Source organism: Enhydra lutris, unplaced genomic scaffold (assembly GCF_002288905.1).
Source record: "Enhydra lutris kenyoni isolate GAN:26980312 unplaced genomic scaffold, ASM228890v2 scaffoldscaffold68, whole genome shotgun sequence".
NCBI classification, from domain to species: domain Eukaryota; kingdom Metazoa; phylum Chordata; class Mammalia; order Carnivora; family Mustelidae; genus Enhydra; species Enhydra lutris.
The window spans coordinates 5,341,832-5,363,586 of NW_019154152.1; the positions used below are offsets into that span (position 1 = coordinate 5,341,832).

The 21,755-nt window shown below is 39.7% G+C and overlaps 1 protein-coding gene across 1 annotated transcript in view; it reads left to right on the forward strand.

Moving 5' to 3' along the window:
• Window positions 1-21,462, forward strand: part of LOC111159526 (nuclear receptor interacting protein 3) — a 25,823-nt gene extending 4,361 nt beyond the window's left edge. The window contains exons 2-7 of the mRNA XM_022522049.1: window positions 14,454-14,615; window positions 15,091-15,173; window positions 17,158-17,297; window positions 17,887-17,939; window positions 18,055-18,149; window positions 18,450-21,462. Of these exons, the coding sequence (XP_022377757.1) occupies window positions 14,454-14,615; window positions 15,091-15,173; window positions 17,158-17,297; window positions 17,887-17,939; window positions 18,055-18,149; window positions 18,450-18,465 (549 nt within the window). The 3' untranslated portion in view covers window positions 18,466-21,462. The remainder of the gene's footprint in view (window positions 1-14,453; window positions 14,616-15,090; window positions 15,174-17,157; window positions 17,298-17,886; window positions 17,940-18,054; window positions 18,150-18,449) is intronic.
• Window positions 21,463-21,755: the final 293 nt, after the last annotated feature.

Below are 21,755 nucleotides of genomic sequence, written 5' to 3' on the forward strand. Positions count from 1 at the left end.
GAGGAGGAGGCAGGCTCCCTGCTGAGCAGAGAGCCCGATGCGGGACTCTATCCCAGGACCCTGGGATCATGACCTGAGCCGAAGGCAGAGGCTTTAACCACTGAGCCACCCAGGCGCCCAAAACATAAGTGACTCTTAATCTCACAAAATAAACTGAGGGTTGCTGCGGGGAGGGGGGTTGGGGGAGGGTGGTGGGGTTATGGACATTGGGGAGGATATGTGCTATGGTGAGTGCTGTGAAGTGTGTAAACCTGGCGATTCACAGACCTGTACCCCTGGGGATAAAAATACATTATATGTTTATAAAAATTTTTTTAAAAATTAAAAAAAGTAAATAGTACTGATACACAAATAGCATAATATTACTTCCCTATGAGACTGAGTTATTTTAGACTTTTTGAGAATGAACCAAGTCCAGAATATTTTTGCTGAAATATGTGGTGGGGTTTTTTGTTTTGTTTTTTTTATTGTAGTTGTATCTCTCAATAGTAGCAGATGATACTTTTAAAATAAGCTCGTAATAATAAATATTTGTATGTGTAAAAAAAAATGCAAAAAAAATATAGTCCTGTCCCCCAAAAAACAAAAAGCAAAACAAAAAACAAACCAGTTCTCTCATGATGTTTTCCCTGTATGATAATATTACTGACCATCAGGCCACATCCTTAGTTGTCCAGGAATAGAGAGAGCATTTTTCTTTCCTATCTATGATTGATTGTACTTATAGCCAGATGCTTTAGAATACTCACTAGAATTAGGAATGGAGCCTAGAGCAAGGATTATAGAATGCAGCAAAGCAAACTGACCATGAAATAACTAGCTCTGTACTCTGAATATCTGATCTACCTGATCAGAATGCCACAAGTCATCCATAATACCACAGGTTTTGAATCAGAGAACTTTGGAGCTTTTGAAGAGGAGCATGAAATACCAATATAATACCAGGATCTGGTGCAAACTGAAGATTTCCAGAGCCATGATTGTGTCCTAATTATAGGAAACATTATTTGAACACTTACTGTGTTCAGGATACAGTGCTAGGTGCTCAGACCACGAAGAAGATAGCAAAGTTTCTTTCTACGAGAAGTTTATATAGATTAGGGGGAAGGACAGGATAGATTCATTAATTAATTCCACAAATATTTATTGAATGCTTATTACATGTTGGTCAGTACTCTAAGCATTAAAGATATGATCATGAACATGGGGCACCTGGATGGCTCGGTCAGTTAAGCATCTGTCTTCTGCTCAGGTCATGATCCTGGGGTCCTGGGATCGAGCCCTCTGTCGGACTCACTGCTCAACGGAGAGGCTGCTTCTCCCTCTCCCTCTCCCTGCCACTCTGCCTACTTGTGTTCTCTCTCTCTCTGTCAAATAAATAAATAAAATCTTAAAAAGAAAAAAGATACAATAGTGAACCAAAGTGGAGTTTCTGTCCTAATGGAACTTGTATTGTTGTGAGAGGAGAAGACAGAAAATAAAAACAAGTAAATATGTAATATAACAAGTAGCAATGAGTGCTATGGAGAAGATGAACCAGGATAAGGAGAATAGAGAGTACAATGCCAGGGTAAGGTGGAGTGCAAACTTACTTTATAAAATGTAGTCAGGGAAGGCTTCTCTGATAAGATTACGTTTTAGGAGATACTGAAGGAAGTCAGAGAGCAAAATATCTTGGGAAAGAATGTGTTAGACAGAAGGAACAGGAAGTGCAAAGGCCTGAAGTGTCAGTGTAACTGATGTGATTGAAAAACTGTAAGGTCATTGTGGCCAGGGCAGAATGAGCAAGTGGGAGGGTGATAAGAGATAATATCAGAGGAGTAGTGGGAGGCCAGACCACTCAGGGCTTTATAGGTCATTGTACAGATAGTGGCTTTTAATCCATTTTGGGAAACCAATAGAAGACTTTGTGCAGAGGGGTAACATGACATGACCTATTTTATAAAAAGATTATTCAGACTACTGTGTGGATTAGCCTGAACAGGGGCAAGAGGCTGTTATATGGTAATCCAGTTGACAGATGAAGGTGGCTCAGAGCAGTGTGATGGTGGTAAAAGGGAGGGAAAAGCCGGGGATGTATTTTGAAGGTAGGCTGACAAGTTTAATTGACAGATTGGATTAAGGATCTGAAAGAAAGAGTAATCAGAAATGACCTTAAGGTTTTTGATCTAACAATTGGAACAATAAAGTTGCCATTTACTGAAATGGGTAAGACTACAGGAAGAGCAGATTAGGGATAAGGAATAAGAATCGGGAATTTGATTTTTGAATGAGTTGAGTTTGGAATATCACTTAATCCAGTGTAGCTGTTGAGTAGACCGGTCCACAAGAAAATAAATAACACCACCAGGAAGTTTATGCTAGTTGCCAAGGTCTTACAGTTAATAAGCATTAGAGGAGCTCAGAGAAGTAAGTGGTTACTCTGACCCAAAGGTACAATAGTGATGGAGATCAACATTTGATTACAGGTTCATCATTTTATGGTGAGTCAGCCGACTATGAGATGTTACAGAGAGGAGGCTATTGCCAGAGTGTGCCCTGTAGAACCTCAGAATAAGAACTTAACAGTTTATCTGGTTCAATCTCTGCCTAAGTGTGAACCCTTCCTAACAAAAATGCAGTCCACCATGGGCACCAGAGAAACCACTGTCTCAGACCAATCCACAGAGCAGAAAACAATCAGGAATAAGGCTCTTCTCTTTGAAATAACATATCTGTGGGTCACACAGAATGTCTAGCGCAATATGACAGCCTGGTTTAGATACATCCTCACGTGTTTTTGAGCAACTGTAAACCCAGAGAAAACCTGTCTATGTTTCCAGGGGGTAGAATGGGTCACATGTTGTATGAGAGAAGAAGAGAAGGCACAGATACTGGTTCCTCTTTTAGATTTCCAAGACCTGATAAACATATATATTAGACTTGAAATGAGAGTCAGCTGGGAGTACATGTTTATCTACAAACTTTAAATAAGGACTAAAATGGAATAGGATGATTTCATGTCCTTTTAAGAAAAAAAAAAAGGTGAATGGTAATCAGTTTCAATTTTAGGGTGACCATGAGAGTTTTAAATAAATAAATATATATATATATATACACACACATACATACATACACACATACATACCCACATACACAAACATATACTTAGCAACATTTGAATGCTTACTGTATACCTGACACAGTGTTAAGTGCTCCATATGGATATCTCATTTAATCCTCACAGATACCCTACAAAGTTTTTACTAACTTTTTTTTTTTTTTTAAGATTTTATTTTTATTTATTTGACAGAGAGATCACAAGCAGGCAGAGAGGCAGGCAGAGAGAGAGAGGAGGAAGCAGGCTCCCTGCTGAGCAGAGAGCCCGATGCGGGGCTCGATCCCAGGACTCTGAGATCATGACCCGAGCAGAAGGCAGCGGCTTAACCCACTGAGCCACCCAGGCGCCCCAGTTTTTACTAACTTGAACTCAACTTTGTCTGACTCTAAAGCATGTATTTTATTTTGTTATTTTTCTTAATTTATTGATAGTTGACAAGTTTAATAAGCAAAGGGAACTTACATATGAGGCTTGTCTTGAGCATCACTAAGATGAGTAGATCATATGTAATCAAATACATTATTGCTGTTAATATTTTGAAAACACTGTTATCTGTTACATTAATTAAGAATAATAAGAAGGAAGGTTTTATTTTAGTTTCACTTATTGATTTTACAGTGGTGTTCCTGTCTTTATTGAGGTTCAGTTTTCTGACTTATATCATTTTCTTCTCTAATATTTCTTGGAAGGCACATCACTAGCAACAAATTTCTTCAATTTTTGTTTTTCTGAGACAGCCTTTATTTCTTCACTTTTGAAGGATAATTTAACAGGTATAGATTTTGAGGTTGGTGGAGTTTTCTCTCAACAGTTTATTTTTATTTTTATTGATTTAATTCTAATTTTTTATTTGAAAATAGGTGACACTATTTTTACATTGGTATCAGGTGTACAACATAGTAATTCAGCTTCTCTATAGGTTATGCTTTGCTCACCACAAGTGTAGCTACCATCTCTCACTATACAACACTATTACAATATCATTTTTTTTGCCTTTTCTTCCCATGGCATATTCATTCCACCACTGGAAGGCCATATCTCTCACTTCCCCTTCACCCATTTTGCTCACCCCTCCCACCCCATTCCCTCTGGCAACCATCAATTTGTTCTCTGTATTTATAGGTCTAATTCTGTAAAGCATTTATTTTAAACACTGCTCTAAGCAAGGGTTGGCAAACTTTTTCTGTAAAGGACCAGAGAGTGACTATTTTCAGCTTTTCAGCGCAAACTGTCTCTGTTTCAACTACTCAGCTCTGCTATCATAGTGCAAAAGCAGTCATAGACAGTAAATGAGTGGGATTGGTTTTTCTTCAATAAACCTTTATTTATAAAAATGGGCATCAAGGGGCACCTGGGTGGCTCAGTGCTTAAGCCTCTGCCTTCAGCTCAGGTCATGATCTCAGGGTCCTGGGATCGAGTCCCACATCGGGCTCTCTGCTCTGCGGGGAGCCTGCTTCCTCCCCTCTCTCTGCCTCTGCCTGCCTCTCTGCCCACTTGTGATCTCTCTCTGTCAAATAAATAAAATCTTTAAAAAAAAAAATGGGCATCAAGCTGGCTTTGGCTTGTGGACCATATTTGCTAACCCCTATTTCTAAGTGGTTCTAGCTGTGGTTCTATTGGTGGGTAGAAAGGTTGGGTTTCTCCTCTGGGAGTAAATGCTACAAAGAAGGTAGACTTATGTCATTTCCCCTATTTTCCAGTCTGGTCTATTCTGTGGATCACAAAACTCCATTAGTTTGATTCTGTCTGGGTTCAGTGCAGATAGGTAAAGGGATTGAGAAAGTGGCCTTAGAAGTTCTTGTTCAAATCATGATTTTGTGGCATTCTTGCAGTATAATCTACTTCCTCTCACCTCACTTTTCTTCCCACACTACAGCCTGATTAGTAGAGATATTTAAGCATCTTGGGTGCCAGATTGAGGAAACTCAGCTATTTCTACCCAGAATACAGCACTGCCCACAGAGCCCATTTCCTTCAGAAACTCATGATAATGAAGGCGGCACATTTGTGCTTACTGCTAAGGGTTAGATGCCTAAACCCTGGTTAGAGTTTAGCAGCCACATTCCAGGAACAGTAGAGAACCAGGAACTGCTTGGGTTAGTAGTTACCTTGTTGAGGTAAAGCATAAAGCAAGATCCATGTCAGGAGGATGACTTGAGAATTATGTCCAAAAGGTTACCAGAGTACCTATAGTACCCTTCTAGCTAATTACTAATGTGTATTTTGAAGGACATCAAGGAAATAGAAGACAGTTCTTAGAAACCTGATACTTCAATAAACATAAACTACTTAAGTAAATTTACAAAGCAATAGTCAAGGAGTGGGAAAGTAGGTAGTACAAATTATATAATGTGTAAGTATTATAGGGATTCTGAAAGAAAGAACTAGATGATGTTAAGAAAGGGTTTTTGAAGAAGAGTAGAGATTTGTTTGTTCGGTACTGTATCAAGAGCTAAAGATACAGATGTGATCAAGACAGTTAAGGTCCCTGCCCTTGTGGAATTAACAATCTAGTGGGGGAGTAAAGTAGTAAACAGGTAAATAAGCAAAATAATTTATAATTGTTACAAAAGAAATAGTGGGATATGTTAATAACTAAAGTGGTGGGGTACCCATTTTAAATAATAGGCAAGAAGGATATCTTTGATGAAGTGACATTTGAGCTGATGAGAGCAAACTAACTATTTGAAGTGTTAGTGGGAGAACATTTCAGACAGGGAATAGCAAGTGCAAAAGCACTGGAATGAGAAAGTGTTTGAGCAAGGAGGTGTGGATGAACAAAGGGAGTGTGGCATGTATATAGTATATAGATAGAGGTTGGAGAAATGGACAGGGATTAGATGATGCAGAACCATATGGACCATGGTAAGAAGTTTGAATTTTGTTCAAAGAACAATAGGAGGCATTGAAGAGTTTTGAATAAGGGAATGTATTATCTAACTTATATTTTTAAAAACTCACCCTGGTTGCTATGTAGAGAATGAGTTGGAAGAAGACTGAAAAGAGGAAGAAAACAAGTTAGGAGTTTTTTGCAGTTCAGATAAGAAATGATGAGTCAAGAAAAATATATATGGAGGCAACATAGGTATCCATCTGTGGATAAATGGACAAAGAAAATGTGTGTGTGTGTGTGTGTGTGTGTGTGTGTGTGTGTGGTATATAATATTTAGCCATAAAAAGAATCAAATCTTGGGGTGCCTAAGTGGCTCAGTGGGTTAAGCCGCTGCCTTTGGCTCGAGTCGTGATCTCAGGATCCTGGAATCGAGCCCCGCATCAGGCTCTCTGCTTAGCGGGGAGCCTGCTGCTCACTCTCTCTCTCTCTGCCTACTTGTGATCTCTGTCAAATAAATAAATAAAATCTTTTTTAAAAAAAAGAATCAAATCTTGCCATTTTTGACAACATGGATGGCCATGAGGACATTATGCTAAGTGAAATAGGTCAGAGAAAGACAAATACCGTATGATCTCATTTATATGTGGAATCTGAAAAACAAAACAACAACCAAGCTCATAGATACAGAGAACAGATTGGTGGTTGCTGGAGGGCAGATGAGTGAAATGGATGAAGGTGGTCAAATTGTAAAACCTTCTAGTTATAAAAAAAAAAATAAGCCATGGGGATATCATGCACAGCATGATGACTATAGTTATAGTGTACAGCATATTTGAAAGTTGCTAAGAGGGTAGATCTAGAAGTCCTCATTATAAGAAAAGAAAAAAATTGTAACTGTGTGGTTATGGATATTAACTAGACTTATTGTGAACATTTTGCAGTATATATAAATATGAAATCATTATGTCATATACCTGTAACTAATATAATGTATGTATAATGTAATTATACCTCAAATTTTTAAAAAAATTGCATTATTTAAAATAAAACTTAGAGGATGAGGACAACTAAAGTTACATTGCATTTTTTTTAAAAGATTTTACTCATTTATTTGAGAGAGAGCATGAGTGGGGGACAGGAAAGGGAGAAGCAAGCTCCTTGACCAGCAGGGCATGATCCCAGGACCCTGGGTTCATGACCTGAGCAGAAGACAGACACTTAACCAACTGTGCCACCCAGGTATCCCTACATTGCATTTTTAAGATCTAACAAACTTTGAAACTTTTCTGTAAGTATACAAGAAAAAAAGTGATGGTGGCTTTGATCAGACTGGAGGTAAAGATGAGTAGAAGTAGATCAATTCTAGATATGTTTTAGAGGAAGCAACAACAGTACTTTGGGGGGGAGGGTTAGGGAAAGAAAAGAATCAAGAATGGATGGGTGTTGGGATGCCAGTCTTCTCCCGGGGATGCTGCTCCCTCTGCTTGTGCTTGCTCTCTCTCTCTGACAAATAGAATCTTAATTTTAAAAAAAGAGAAGAAAAGAATTATTGGGTGTATGGTGGTGCCATTTTACAAGTTAGTGGAAAGGAAATAATCCAGAGTGTTAGAAATGAACAGGACTTTGGAGCTCAAACTTATTTTATTACTGATGGAGAAAGCAAGGCCTGAGAAAAGTAATACCTAGCAAGATTAGCGATTTGCGCAGCATAGTGTGTCACAACTGGTCATTTTTCTGAAAGTAGAAAGACTTCAGGCTCCCTGCTCACCAGGGAGCCTGGTTCTCCCTCTGCCTCTCACCCTGCTTGTGCACACCCTCTCCCTGTCAAATAAATAAAATCCTTAAAAAAAAAAAAAGTAGAAAGACTTCATGGAGAAATGAAGGTAAGATTGGGAAGGAAGATGAGTGGGTAGTTAGTGGAAGATCTTAAATGTTAAATTGAAGATTTTGTGTTCAATATAGCTGGCAAGAGAACCACTGTAGGGTAAGGAGACCATGAAAGTAATCTTTTAGGAGATTGCTTGAATTTAGCAGTAATGGTAGAAGTGGAGAGAGAAATACAAGATGTTAAAGAGGCAGAGTTTCATTCACCAAGATAGGGAATAAGGGAGAAAGTGCAGGTTTTGTGGCAAAGATCAGTGGGACAAGTTAAGTTTGAAAGTACCTGCAGAATGTCTAAGTGGAAAATTCAAAGTGGCAGTTCAATCTGTGCATCTGAAACTCAAAAGTGAGGTCTGGGCATGAGATAGTCATCATCATAAAATCATCATTTCATATGCAATGAAAGTAGATAAGGTTGCCTTGAAAGGATATGTACAATGAGAAAAGGACCAGAGACAGAGTGATGATTTAAGAAATGAGCAGCAAAGGAACTGGTAAAAGAGAGGGAGAATAGACAGAAAGGTGATTTTAGAAGCCAATGAGGAGAGTGTCAATAAAATGGAATGTTGAGTTTTACTGTAGTATTGTTTCTAATGATAGACATGTGGAAACAATCTAAATGTCCATTAATAGTTGAGTAATTAAGGGTGTCTGGGTGGCTCAGTGGGTTAAAGCCTCTACCTTCGGGCCAGGTCATTATCCCAGGGTCCTGGGATCGAGCCCCACATCGGGCTCTCTGCTTAGCAGGGAGTCTGTTTCCTCCTCTCTCTCTCTCTCTGCCTGCCCCTCTGCCTGCTTGTGATCTCTGTCTGTCAAATAAATAAATAAATCTTTAAAAAATATTTAAGTAATTAAACTGAGGTATATTTGTACCACAAACTCAAATGTCTGCAAAGAATGTGCTGTTTTTTAAAAAAGATTTTATTTATTTGACAGAGAGAGAGAGATCACAAGTAGGCAGAGAGAGAGGTGGAAGCAGGCTCCCTGCTGAGCAGAGAGCCTGATGCGGGGCTCAATCCCAGCACCCTGAGATCATGACCTGAACCAAAGGCAGAGGCTTAACCCACTGAACCACCCAGGTGACCCAATAATGTGCTGTCTTAAAATGCAGAAAGTAGTGGGCTGAATTGGTGATAGGTATTAAGGAAGATACATGTTGCGATGAACACTGGGTGTTTTATATGTAAGTGATGAATCACGAAATTCTACACCTGAAACCAATTTTACCATATATGTTAAGTAATTAGAAGATAAATACTTGAAAATAAAATAAAATGCACAAAGTAAGGCAGATGTAAGAAAATAGGTGCCAAGGTGGTTATCAGCGTGAGCTGGCATTATACCTGCCTAAGTTACATTGTATGTACACACACACACACACACACACACACACACACACACACACACACTTTGGTCTTTGCATGATTTGGCTGATACTGTGGGATAGCTAAATCATCACCCATTCTCAGCCCTTTTCTATCTGCCTGATTCCTCTATAGAGATTAGAAAAGCTGGATTCTCTCCCAGCCCCCTTTTAGTTAAGACTGGCTATGAGAATTTTGACCAAGAAAGATTTAGGGAAAATATTGAGGGGATTTCTGGGAAAGCTTTTGCTCTCTTGATAAAAGGGATAGATGGCATGTAGTCCCTTCCTCCTTCCTCCTACATGTAGATGTAATACCTGGAGCTGGGGCACCCATCATGTGATCATGAGGGGATATCCAAGAGTACAGAGACAGTAGCCCTGAAACTGTTAAACTGCTGAATTATTGCTAACATTTGCCTACCTCCAGACTTCTTGTTATATGAGAAAAAATACACCTCCATTTAAGTCATTGTAAGTTTGTTTTTCTTGTGACTGAACACTTTCCTAATATGTGGGATGTATTTTTTCACTTAATATTTATTTTTATGAAAAATGTATGTCTAGGGTGACTCAGTGGGTTAAGGCCTCTGCCTTCAGCTCAAGTCATGATCCCAGGGTCCTGGAATCGAGCCCCGCATCGGGCTCTTTGCTCAGTGGGGAGCCTGCTTCCTCCTCTCTCTCTCTGCCTGCCTCTTTGCCTTCTTGTGATCTCTGTCTGTCAAATAAATAAAATCTTTAAAAAAAAGTATGTCTATAATTTAAAACTTTTTAAAAATCTTGACTGTTCCTTGTGCTAGGTATCTCCATATATCTAGGTAAATGGTGGTACTACTATTTCTTGACCTATTGATTTTACCATTATCTATTGATTTTCTATTATAATAGGTAAGGGTTTAATTCTCTTTATCATGTCCTCTCTTCTATTATGCCAATGTTCTGTTAAATAGCTGTTTGGGGTCCAATCAGCATTTACTGCTTATGTTATGACTATATTCATGTTATTCACAGCTGGCTCAAATGATGTACTATATATTTCCTTTCCCATGCAAGTATTTCTTTTTCTCAAAATTAATAATTGCCTAGTTATTTTCTATGTAAAGTTTAAATCTCCAGGAACCTTAAAACTGTAGATGATGTAGCAGATCCATCTCTTTTTTCTTGGAGACATCCTTCCTGGAGCCCTCCATCCTCCAATTTTCATTTTGTACTGGTTGCTCTCAAGGCCTGCTACACATCCTATAGCCTAGATTTTTCCTTCAGGGCCATTCTCAGAATGTCCTTTGCTTCTCTTTTCTGTTGGGTCCTTTATTCTTGAACCCTATAATTTTTTCTTTGTTCATTGGTTCCCCTCATTTCTTTCAGTAGCTTCTTGAGGATGATTGGGAATTAATTTTCCTGAGTCTTGATTTATAGTTTGGCTAGGTTAAGAAATTGTGCTCTATCAGATTTTTAAAAAAGTAGTATTCCATTGTCTTCTAGATTTCATTAATACCGTTGAATTGTCCTATGCCACTCTGTTTCCTAATCTTTTGTATTTGGATCATCTTTTTTTCCTTAGAAGCTTTTGGAATCTGTGTCACTCATAATACTCCAAAAATTCATAGTGATGTGAGATATTGTTGTGGATCTTTTTTCTTTCATTATATGAAAGGATTATATAAAGGATTTTTTTCAATCCTTAAACCCATATCCTTCAGCTCTAGCTTAGTATGGCACTCTATCCTCACCCTTAGCTGTTCTAGATATCTGACAGTACATAATTGCTAAGCTTAGACAAACTATTAACCAACCAGAGTTTTCTGAGTTACTATTTCAAAAAGAATAAACTTTTGGCATACTTCCCGGTTGTCTGGGTCAAGTAGGAGTTTTATGCAGGCTTTATACTAATCTATTTCCCACCCTCTAACAGTAGAAGTTCTAATACCTCTAACTCCTCAGCCTTTTCAGAGTTTTAGTTTGAATAGGAAAACTGCTTTTACAGCTAAACCCCCAAATATATAATAGCTCAAACATGATAGTTCGTTTTTCTTAAGTAACAGTACTAATAGACAGGTCAGCAAGACAGCCCTCTTCCATGTAGTCACTTAGGAACCTAGGCTGACAGTGGCTCTTCTGTCTCCAACATGTGACCTCCAAGGAGGTTACCCCTAGGGTCATCTCCATTCTAACCAGTCAGAAGAAGAAAAGAATGGAGGAGTGTTCATAGAACACTTTTATGGGTCAAGTCTAGAAGTGGCATATGTCACTTCTCCTCACATTCTCTTTGCTAGAACTCAGTCTTCTGGCCATGCCTAACTGCAAAGAAGGCTGGAAAACAATCTAGGTATTTATACAGTAAGAATAGGAGAACACGGATTTTGATAAACAACTGGCAATCTTCGCCACTCTAGCATTGTGTGAAGTAGAATGGTGTGAAGCACTTAGCTTTCTTTACTCTTAGATTAGTTTTCACTTTACTGTTTGCTTCTCAGATTCCAAAATTTTGTCTGTTTTTGTTTCTCCTTTTTGTTATTGTTTTCTTTTTTTTTTTTTCTTTTTGCTCTTGTATGTTTAGGCCTTTCTTACTCCTTGATTATGATTTTAGTGAAATTTTGGTTGGGGGCAGAGGTAAATGTGCAGTTACACTGTCATTTAAAACATGTCAGCATAATAAAATGACCACAGAAAAATATTCCTGAGTTTCATATGGGTTTATCAGCTGTGAATTTTCAACTCCTGTACTATCAATACTTTTAGTTGTGAAAATGAACAAAGAGAATTATATGTAAGGACATAGAAAAAATGTCTTTCATATATTAAACTAAAATAGAAAATTTTAGAACAGTGTTATAGTATAATCCTATTTTGTATATGTTTGTAAATGTACAAAAAGTTTTGGAAGGATATACTTCTAAATTTTTATTTATTTATTCATTTATTTACTTAATGTGTTTATTTGACAGAGAGAGAGAGAGAGAGACAGGGAGAGAGGGAACACAAGCAGGAGGAATGTGAGAGGGAGAAACAGGGTCCCAACTGAGCAGTGAGCCCACAAGGCTCAATCCCAGGACCCAGAGATCATGACCTGAGCTGAAGGCAGACAGGTGCCCCTATACTTCTAAATTTAAGGGTGGTTATTTGTAGGGAGTGGGACCGAGAAAAGGTTGAGAGGTTGGGAGGCCTTCACTTTTGATTTTATATACTTCAGTGAATCTTGAATTTTTTTCACTGAGCATGTATTATTTTTGATACTTTTTGATTACTAAAGAAAAGAACAAATACAGGAGTTGTCAGCAGGGTCAAATGCCTTAGAGAAGTTAAGGAAAATGAAGACTGAAAAATATCTACCAGATCTGGAAATTAGGAGATTTTTATTGATGTTGTGGGATCAGAAGTAATTTCAGTGAAGGATATCAGGAAATGTTTGGCTTCTTTAAAAGATGACCATTTAAGACAAGGGTGTAATTAGAGGAGCTGAGGAGGCAGGGTCTGAGGTTATGTGTTTTCTCCCCAGTATATGAGAACTTTGAGTATGTTTTATAACCTGAGGAGGAAGGAGAAAAATTTAGAAGACAGATGACTTCAAGGAAAATAATTTCAGCTTTTTCCTCATTTGCCTCATCTGTCCAATGATGATTAGACGCCTTTGGAAGATTAGGAGTAGAGAAGTAAAGCTGTGTTCAGCAAGACTGATGTGGAAGGAAAGCCCCAAATTTTCAGTGAAGAGGGCTTTCATTTATTGGCCTTTGAAGTCCTTTCTAATCTTCAGTTCTATAAGTTCAGCTTACAGTTGTACAAATTCAGTTGTTTCTGCTGAGCGTGGACTTGACAGAAGCAAACACCCTGCTTTAATATGACTTGAGCTAGGAATCCAGCCTTATTAGTGAGAGAGATAAGAATGAAGAATTTGTTTCTTTTGAGGAGCAAATCATTCTCCAAAGAAATCTGACAGAGTTAGCACTTCCTCTAGCTCCTTATCAAGTTAAGAAGCTCTCATTTTCTCTTAAGTGCCTCTCTCTCTCCTTTTCCCAAGGATACTAATTTAGAATCTGCTTTGCCAAGAATCTGTGTATTTTGGGAATCCATTTCTTCGCCTCACCAGGGTTAGAGTGAGTCATGGCTCTGACTCCATTCTTCCTCAGAAATTGAAAGGTGGTAGATAATGAAGACCTTATCCAGTTCTGCCCCCTTTCCTGGGAAAATTCTAGGCTCTGAGCTTCTAAGAGTGATTTTCTTCCCCCTAAAATTGAGAGGCATCTGGTATGTGTTACATAGAAACTTGGAATCTTTCCTTTGAGAGATTTTAAATATTATTGTAAACTGAGAATAAGATGCTTGTATATAGATATTCCTCAGGTCAAATAAGTTCTTATCATGAAGTAACTTATATTTTCTAGAGGCCAGTTTGGGTAGAAAGAGCAGAGCATGGATATAGCTGCTCTGTGAACTCTTTAAATTCTGTCAGAGAGCAGACTTGAATTCACATTCCTCATTCTGCCTCCTATTAGGTATCTTGACATAGATATAAAGTCTAATTAAGTCTCCTGTTTTTTGGCATCTGCCCCTTTTTTACTCCCACTTTTTGGCCCATTGGAGAGAGACAGAATGGATATCAAGAATATGGCAAGAGTTTCATTATACTTCTTGAGGTCCAGAAGATGTTAGTAAGGATTATTCCTGTGGGTTCTGCCAAGTTCCAAAGTGTGTCTCCTGGGAGGATTGCTCAGCAGATATGAATTCCTGTCTTCCCACCCCAACCACCTCATGGGTTACTCAGCCCACAGGAGAGTCAGGCCACCAAGTTATATGAAGACTAGGTCCAAAAGATGAGACTGTAAGTCTTCAAGTAAGTCTTGAAATGGAAGTAAGCAGAGCTTCTGACAGCCAGTACTGGGTAGGTTTCTTTGGCCTGTGAGAATGAACTGCCTCTTCTATAAGCTACCTGGGAGGATACATTTATTCCACATAGACTAGGGTCACTTTTCTCCTGAAATGCCCTTGTAAGAGGAGGAAATACAGCAGGGTCCCTCAATTCTCTTTAGCCATAGAATATTCATTGGCTCTAGCCACATTTTCCAATGTTCCACCTTACTCTTTGATTCATTCAAGGTGACCTATTACAGTACCTGCTCTGAATTACCAATGAAGTCTCTGCTTGAAGGAAAAATAAATAAGAAGCAAAGGTAGAGCCCAGTTATGTGAGGCTTCTTTATTATTTCTGTGGTAACTGGAGGACAATGGGAAAATGGGGAAAAGACTTGTCACTAAGAATCTTCTGCTTTCTATTCCTCAAGCAACCTCATAACATTCTGCAGAGGCGCCTCATGGAAACCAACCTGTCTAAACTTCGAAGTAGTCGTGTCCCTTGGGCCTCCAAGACCAACAAAATGAATCAGGCGAAGTCTGAGGGACTAAAGAAGTCTGACGATGATGACATGATTTTGGTTTCTTGCCAGGTAATGTTCTGAGAATAGTTTTTCCAGGGTTTTCTGGAGAGTAGGATGTGGGCCCATTGTGATTCCCACAGTGGTGCCTCCTCCTCCAAAGTATATAGACTTTGGGTCTTATCATAGAATTCATGAGTGAGTTTTACTGGAAGTGTATGGAATATTTTTATGTGTGTGCATCTTTATGGGAGAAGGGACCAAACTTTCATTAGATTTGCAAAAGGGTGTGTGACACACACACGCACAATTAAGAGCTAGTTGGTATATAGAATTAAATACAGAAAGTCCTTTGGGATCCTCTGTCAGCTCTAGATTCAGCGGGAAAAGGCTCCTAAAAGGAGACTCAGCAGTGGTTAAAGCTGAGACATTACCAACGGGTAATTGTGAGATGCTCTCCAGCCCTGCTTTCATGTGACATCTGCTGCTTACACCCTTCCCTTTTGCTTCTCTGGCTCCTGCTGAGCAGTATGTTTCTTTTTCACAGTGTGCTGGAAAAGATGTGAAAGCCTTGGTTGACACAGGTTGTCAATATAATCTCATCTCTTCAGCCTGTGTGGATAGACTGGGGTAAGTAACCACTTGTGCTAGGTGGGAGTCAGGTGCTAATAATGCACTCTTTGCCTGAATCTATTTCGAAGTTAGAGATGGTGAAGATCTCTACCAAGGTTCCAAGAAAAGTATGCAGAATTCAAATATAAGCTAGATTCTCAGGCACCTGGGAGAAATCTGCAAGCCAGGAAAGCATCAGATTTTCCATTAACTCCCACCTATTAATTTCTGAGCAAAGACCTTTGGGCTCAATGAGATCCTTGGCTCATTGTTAGCCATGCCCTGGTCCTGATATATGCCCTGCAAAGACAACAAATTAGAAGGAGCAGTCCTGTTGGTATACCCCAGATGAGTAAAAGCAGGGATGTGGTTGGTCTTAGCTTACTCAGGGTCTTTCTGGAGGCCACACTGCCTGTCCGAGGAAGCATCAGTCAGATCTTAGAATAGGACCGCTATTGCTGCTGGGCCTAAACCATCATGGGTGTGATTAACTAATAGATTCTTAGCACCTTTCATCTCTGTAAAGAACATGTAAAATCAAGTCTTACTGCTGTCCCTGCTGGGGATTGCGTGTGAGGCAGATACCTCATATATTGAATGTCTTTGGTTTTATAACAGCTAGAATTGGGTTCTTCCTCTTGTAGTCAGAGAAAGCCATTCTATATCTTTCCTCCTTTTCAGTCAATCTGTACTTTTATGTGTTCTTCCTTCTTTTCCCTCGTAAGTACTAGCTGGACCCTAAGGTCTAGCCCAGAATTGTAAAGATCAACCCAATGTCTTTTTCCATTTTTCTAGCCCTAAGAACAACAAATCATTCCCTAGCTTAATCTCTGTATTGAAACAATCTCTATGGTAGATATAATGGTTCATTCTAAGCTGCTTTCAAGATGCTCATACTACTCTCAGGTAGGACTTGAACAAGGCTGGATTTTTATAATTAGTGACCTCTGTTACCTGATCTGTTTCCTTTTGTTTCTACCCTGTCCTCACCCCTCCCCACCACTGTGACTCTTTGAGGCTGGCTCTGTGGGTTTTGTACATTGCTATTTAGGCTTGCAGGAGAAGTCCAGGACACAAGTGCTCTTGTGGGAAGAATCCTGAGCTTTTTTATGTGGTGAAGAGATGAGATATAGTGCAACATGATGGTTCCAGGAAGACTAATAATGTCCTGGTGCATAATTAGGCAGCAGTCTGCCATGGTTCCAGAGGAATTAATAACCATCTGTAAAACTGCAATTATTTTTCTTTTGGATGAGCTATAACACCAAAAGAGAGGAAATGGAGTAAAGCAGAAGTATTGGCACAGAAAGTCCATAATTAAGTTTTTATCCACCAACCCATGATATCTTGGGTGCTTGCTGTTCCAATCTGCTTATATAACTGTGTGAAACCTGGGTGCTGTTCCTTTCCTTTCTCCCCTGCAGAGACAAGTTAAATTAATCAAGACTTTCCCCATGATACTCCTTGCCGATATCAATATCAATATCAGTGCACTTACCAGATAAGTACCAGCTTCCACTAATCTTATATCTGAGGACTAACTGAGGAGGATAAACTGAAATAGAGAAGGCAAAGAGAAAATTAGATGCTGAACAAAAAGCATCTTCTAAAATTAGGACAAACTCCTGCCCTTTCTGATATCTTTTACCCACAGATGGGTAACAGGACATGTTAACTAAATTGCCTTGCATATAGGTGGGGATGTTAAGATGCAGAATAGGATTTTCTGAGTGTATCAACTGTCATTTTTCACCAGTACAGATAGTGACATAGCTTTTTGAGAATAGGAGCTGAATCTTTTGTTTTTTGTATCCCCTGGCATATGTAGGACAAAGTTCTGAAGCAAGAAGTATAGGCTGCCTAGCACATTTTTTGGTAAATTAATCCCAGGAAATCCCTGGAAAAGTCCAACGGTATGTGGGTGGGGTCATATGGTAGACATTGTCCGATTCCATCAGAAACCTCTGCCAAGGGGATTCCGATATCTCCCTCTCTGGTGCAGACTCAAGGAGCATGTCAGATCTCACAAGCATGAAGGAGAGAAGCTTTCTCTTCCCCGACATCTGAAAGTAGTGGGCCAGATTGAGCACCTGGTGATCACGCTGGGCTCCCTCCGCCTGGACTGTGCAGCAGCTGTGGTTGGTGAGTAGAATTGAGAACTGGACCTATGGACTCCTATTGTAATTGCCCTCCCTACTTCCACCAAACCCTCATTAAAATCTCATGCTTGTAAATACTGACTTCTTCAAAAATTGTTTAGAATCACTAAGAAAAAGGAGTGTGTAATTCAGGATAAAAAAAATGTAAGGAGCAAGAAACGTTTTTGTGTGCCTGTGAAAGTGGCTCCTGAGAGTGTTCTCTGACCTAGTTGGAGGTAGAGGGCTAGATCCCCTTACTCCTTCGCCTTAAATTGTTGACTACCCTTATGTACTTTTCCCTTATGTACTCTACTCCAGACTACTTACGATTCCTGAGTTTTATCTAAAGGCCTTTGTCCTTTAAGGTTTAAAAGACCTAGGTTTGAATCTTGGCTCTATTACCTTTTAATTCTAATGATCTGTGGAAATTACTTAATATAATAGATGCTTAACAGGTGTTTATTGGATAGATGGATGGATGGATGGATGGATAAGTGGAAGGAAGGAAGGATGGAAGATGAGATGGAATCCAATGGTGATAAGGCTGACTTCTAACCCAGCATAGCAATAGTTGGATCTTAATTTTTTTTTAGAGGACAATGAGAAAAACTTGTCCCTTGGTCTCCAGACTCTCCGATCCCTTAAGGTAGGATTGATTCTACTTTCCCTTTGAATCTTACTTTCTGAGGCAGGGGTCCTCTTACATGGACCATTGGCCTTGGGATCACTGACAGTGACCAGTGATTCTCCTTTGTTTTTAGTGCATCATAAATTTGGATAAACACCGGCTGATCATGGGGAAGACAGACAAGGAAGAAATCCCTTTTGTGGAGACTGTTTCCTTGAATGAAGACAAGTAAGTGCCCAAATGGGTCAGGTCAAGTAAAATCCATTTGTCATTAAGTGGAGGGGTTCTCACACAGGATATTGGATTGTGTCTTGTCTTTGTCCTTCAATCTGATCACAAGTACACCCATCCCCAAACCCTAGAGTTCACCATCCTAAATAACTCTCTAGCCCACATTCCAGAATAAGTAGTGATGGTACTGCACAGAGTGGTGGGGAAAATAAGTAGCTTTTAAACTAAAATTGTACTTGCCTTCAACCTAACTTCTTTGAATTTGGTATCATTTCTTCTATTTCTTTCTCATTTCAGCACTTCAGAAGCATAACTACAGACTGCAGCATGTCTGCACATGTGCACACATATCAGGTTGACAGATTGAGAAAATTGGGTTTGAACCAAATGCAGTAGCAACTTGCTGTGGACCAAGTCCTTCCCTCTAATAGAAGCTCCAGGGGCTCCTTCCACCCAGACTTCTTTAGACTTTAGTCCGTGCTTAGAGATCTTATCTGGTTATAGCCATTGTTTTTTACTCCTCTGATCACTTAATTTATAGACCTTTTGACACTGCCAGGTCTCACTTGTGGCCTACTTCTCTGCTTCTTTCAAGAATTTGCTTTTATTAGTATAGGGGCTGCCAGGTTCTCTTTCTCCATAGATACACTTGCTTCCTTTCCTATAGTTAAAATGTATAATAAACAGGAACCTGACCTTTACCTCCAGCTGTTTCAAAGAGGTGCAGGATACCTATGTCTCAGAATTAGAATTTCTTCTAATTCATTCATGATTTATCAAGAATAAGTTTATCTGAAAGAGCCCAGAGAGATCATCTAGTCCAATTTTTCATTTATAGGTCCAGAGAGGCAAATGAATTATGTAAACTGTTACACTAAGTCAGTGGCAGAGGAACCTAGAACTCAGACTTGACAAGCCAAGGCTATGTTCATTCTCCCATGCTGCTTCTTTTGTATTCAGGCCTTGAAGGAGGATGAAGAGGTAAGGTTTTAAAAAGGCAAGGTAGGGGAAGGATTTGCTTTGGAGATGGATGCCAGGAGGTTCTGGGTAGCCCTTCCTCCCATGTGCTAAGTCTGCTAAAATTCTCTGCCCCAAATTGTCACATTTAGGACCTTATTTTGGTGCCTAAAACCTGAGGGTGCAAAAATGAGTGGGATGACCTCTTACCTGAACTTCTTGGAGGTGAGGAGAAGGAATCACAGCCAGAAGAACATTAATCACTTTATGAGATGGAATTGAAGGCTTTGGTAAATAATCTGGGGATCATTATTAAACATTTTTACCCCCAAGATCTGGTCAGTATTTCTGCCCAGCCTGTTATTTGTCTGCCACAGACTCAACTAGCTAAGATCAGGAATAGGGAAAGGAGATGAAAAAAAATCCAAGCAGATCCGGAATATAAGGAAGTACTGAGTAGAATCAGTTGGTGGGAAGTCCTACCTATGGAAACCTTTCCGGGCTGGAGGTCAGGAATGAAATTTCCAGACAGGGAACTGAAGGTTGGAAACTCTTCTGCCTTGTTCTGCTTCAAGAAAAGAGGCAGGGCAAGAGCTGACAGTGTTAAGGACAACATTTTCCTGCTGCGCAATGTCTGCTGACCCTTCTCAAGATGTTGGAGATCACAGGGGTTCCTCAAAGCTTTTTTGGGGGGTGTCAGTTTAGGCACACAGATACCTGTAATGAATTCTCCCCTTCAATTTGGTCATAGAAGTACATGGAGAAGTCAGAAAAATAATCAGCTGCGAATATCTTCTTATGAGATTTCCAAGCCTGCCCTTGGTTCATAGCAGTAGTTTCCAGAGCATTCAATGGATCCCACTTTGAATTTTGCCAGGTCCCACCAACAATCTTGTCAAGTGTTCAGCTCCTGCCTCTATCAAACAACTCTTTGGAACTCTGAATGTTTTTAGACTTACAGAAGCTCCCTAAAGGCTAGGAACTTAATGACCCCCATTTGAACAGCTAAGCAGCCATACTGCAGCCTGGGTCACCCCTAAACCCCCTTATCAGTCTTTATAGTGGGAGCAAGATGGAAAACTAAGCACAGCCACAGCAAGGAAGGCCATATCTAAACTTTAGCAAGGGGATCTCACGCACCTTATCAGCCTTCAGTGCCCCCTCCAAATTCACCCCCTTTTTGCCTGAGCAGGGCAGTGGGAGGGGGGTCTGTGCCTTTCCACTGAGGCCTCTCCGCTCTCCTACTCTACCTCTTATGGCACCAGTTTGCCCTCCTCCTTATCCTAAGGCTGAGTTGAAATACTTCACCCCTTCCTCCTGAGGTTGAATATTCTACTCAAGCCTTGACTCTTGGCCACAAGTAAGGCATGTTGGAAGTTCCTGGGCCTGGCTTATCCTTATTTGGATTCCATGTAGATGAGGTGAAGCCAGGAATTCTTAGGTGTTGGAAAGATGTGACTAATTCTGCCCTTTGAATTCAGGATTCTGTGGCATCAGAGGGATGATTAGATGAACTTTAGTGATCTTTTTGGCTTCTGAGAATCCGTCACTGAATTTCCAATTTTGGAATAGAAACAGTTGGGGTGATCTGAGCTTATGGTATCATAATCTCACTCTCTGCAGTCAGATCATTTGAATTCACTAGACAAATAATTGTACTTTAAACCCCAGGCTTGACAGAGGTACCTAAAAATGTCTAAAGACAACTATGGGAAGTCTTGAGCTTCATTAATCTTTAAATGCTGCCAGGCTGATTGTTCTGATAGCCCATATCTCCTTGATATTCATGAGGGAGTACCTGATCTACCTTTCAGGGGCTGGCAAGATGAAAAGGTAAGGTTAGTTCTTCCCAGAATCCTAGAAAATTATCTCTGGCACCTCTGACTCAGGATTGGGGAAGAAAGTGTCTAGCCACACTGTGTTCTGAAGACAGGCAGTAGCAGGAAGTAAGCCTATAGAACTAATACCCCTCTCATTCCTTATTAGATGTCCATCACAAATAGGAAGTTTGAAAAATATTGTTTTTGTTATTTGGTATATCTGTGCCGGAGTTACATGAGGAAAAAATGTTTTCTGACTTTTCTATTTCCTTGCCTTGCACAGACCTCACCTGGTAAGATTTTCTATTCCTTAGCTAAAGTGTCTGTAGAATGGATCACTTATTATGTCAGCTGCCCTGACTTTTGTGTAATAGAAATATCTTTCCAGGCTGGAAACATGGAGGAGATGAACTGGATTCTTTCCTCTTTCTGTTGCGAGTCCTCTACATTGGCACTTCTACCTGCTCAGTGTTTCTGGCTGTGTTGGGTTTATTTGTGAGATTAATGTAACAATAAAGTGAAATCTTCCCTTCTGTGTGCTTGTCTGACAAAGTCTCTGTGTCAGGGCCCCTGGAAGGTGAGGGAGCCCAGGCACAGCCTAATTGCATCAATGTTTCTCTCATAGGGTCCTCTGAACACAAGGCTTTGAGGTCCTCATTTCTTCCATTGCTACTAGTCCTTCAGCAATCTCTTATTGGCTATATGTCTTTGGTCATATTAGTGAACCTCTCTGAGCTTGGTTTTTCAGTCTATAAAACATGTGATGATAGTACTTGCTACACAGTATCAATTGTGAAGTGGTTGGCATGTGGTAGTTATTTAAAGA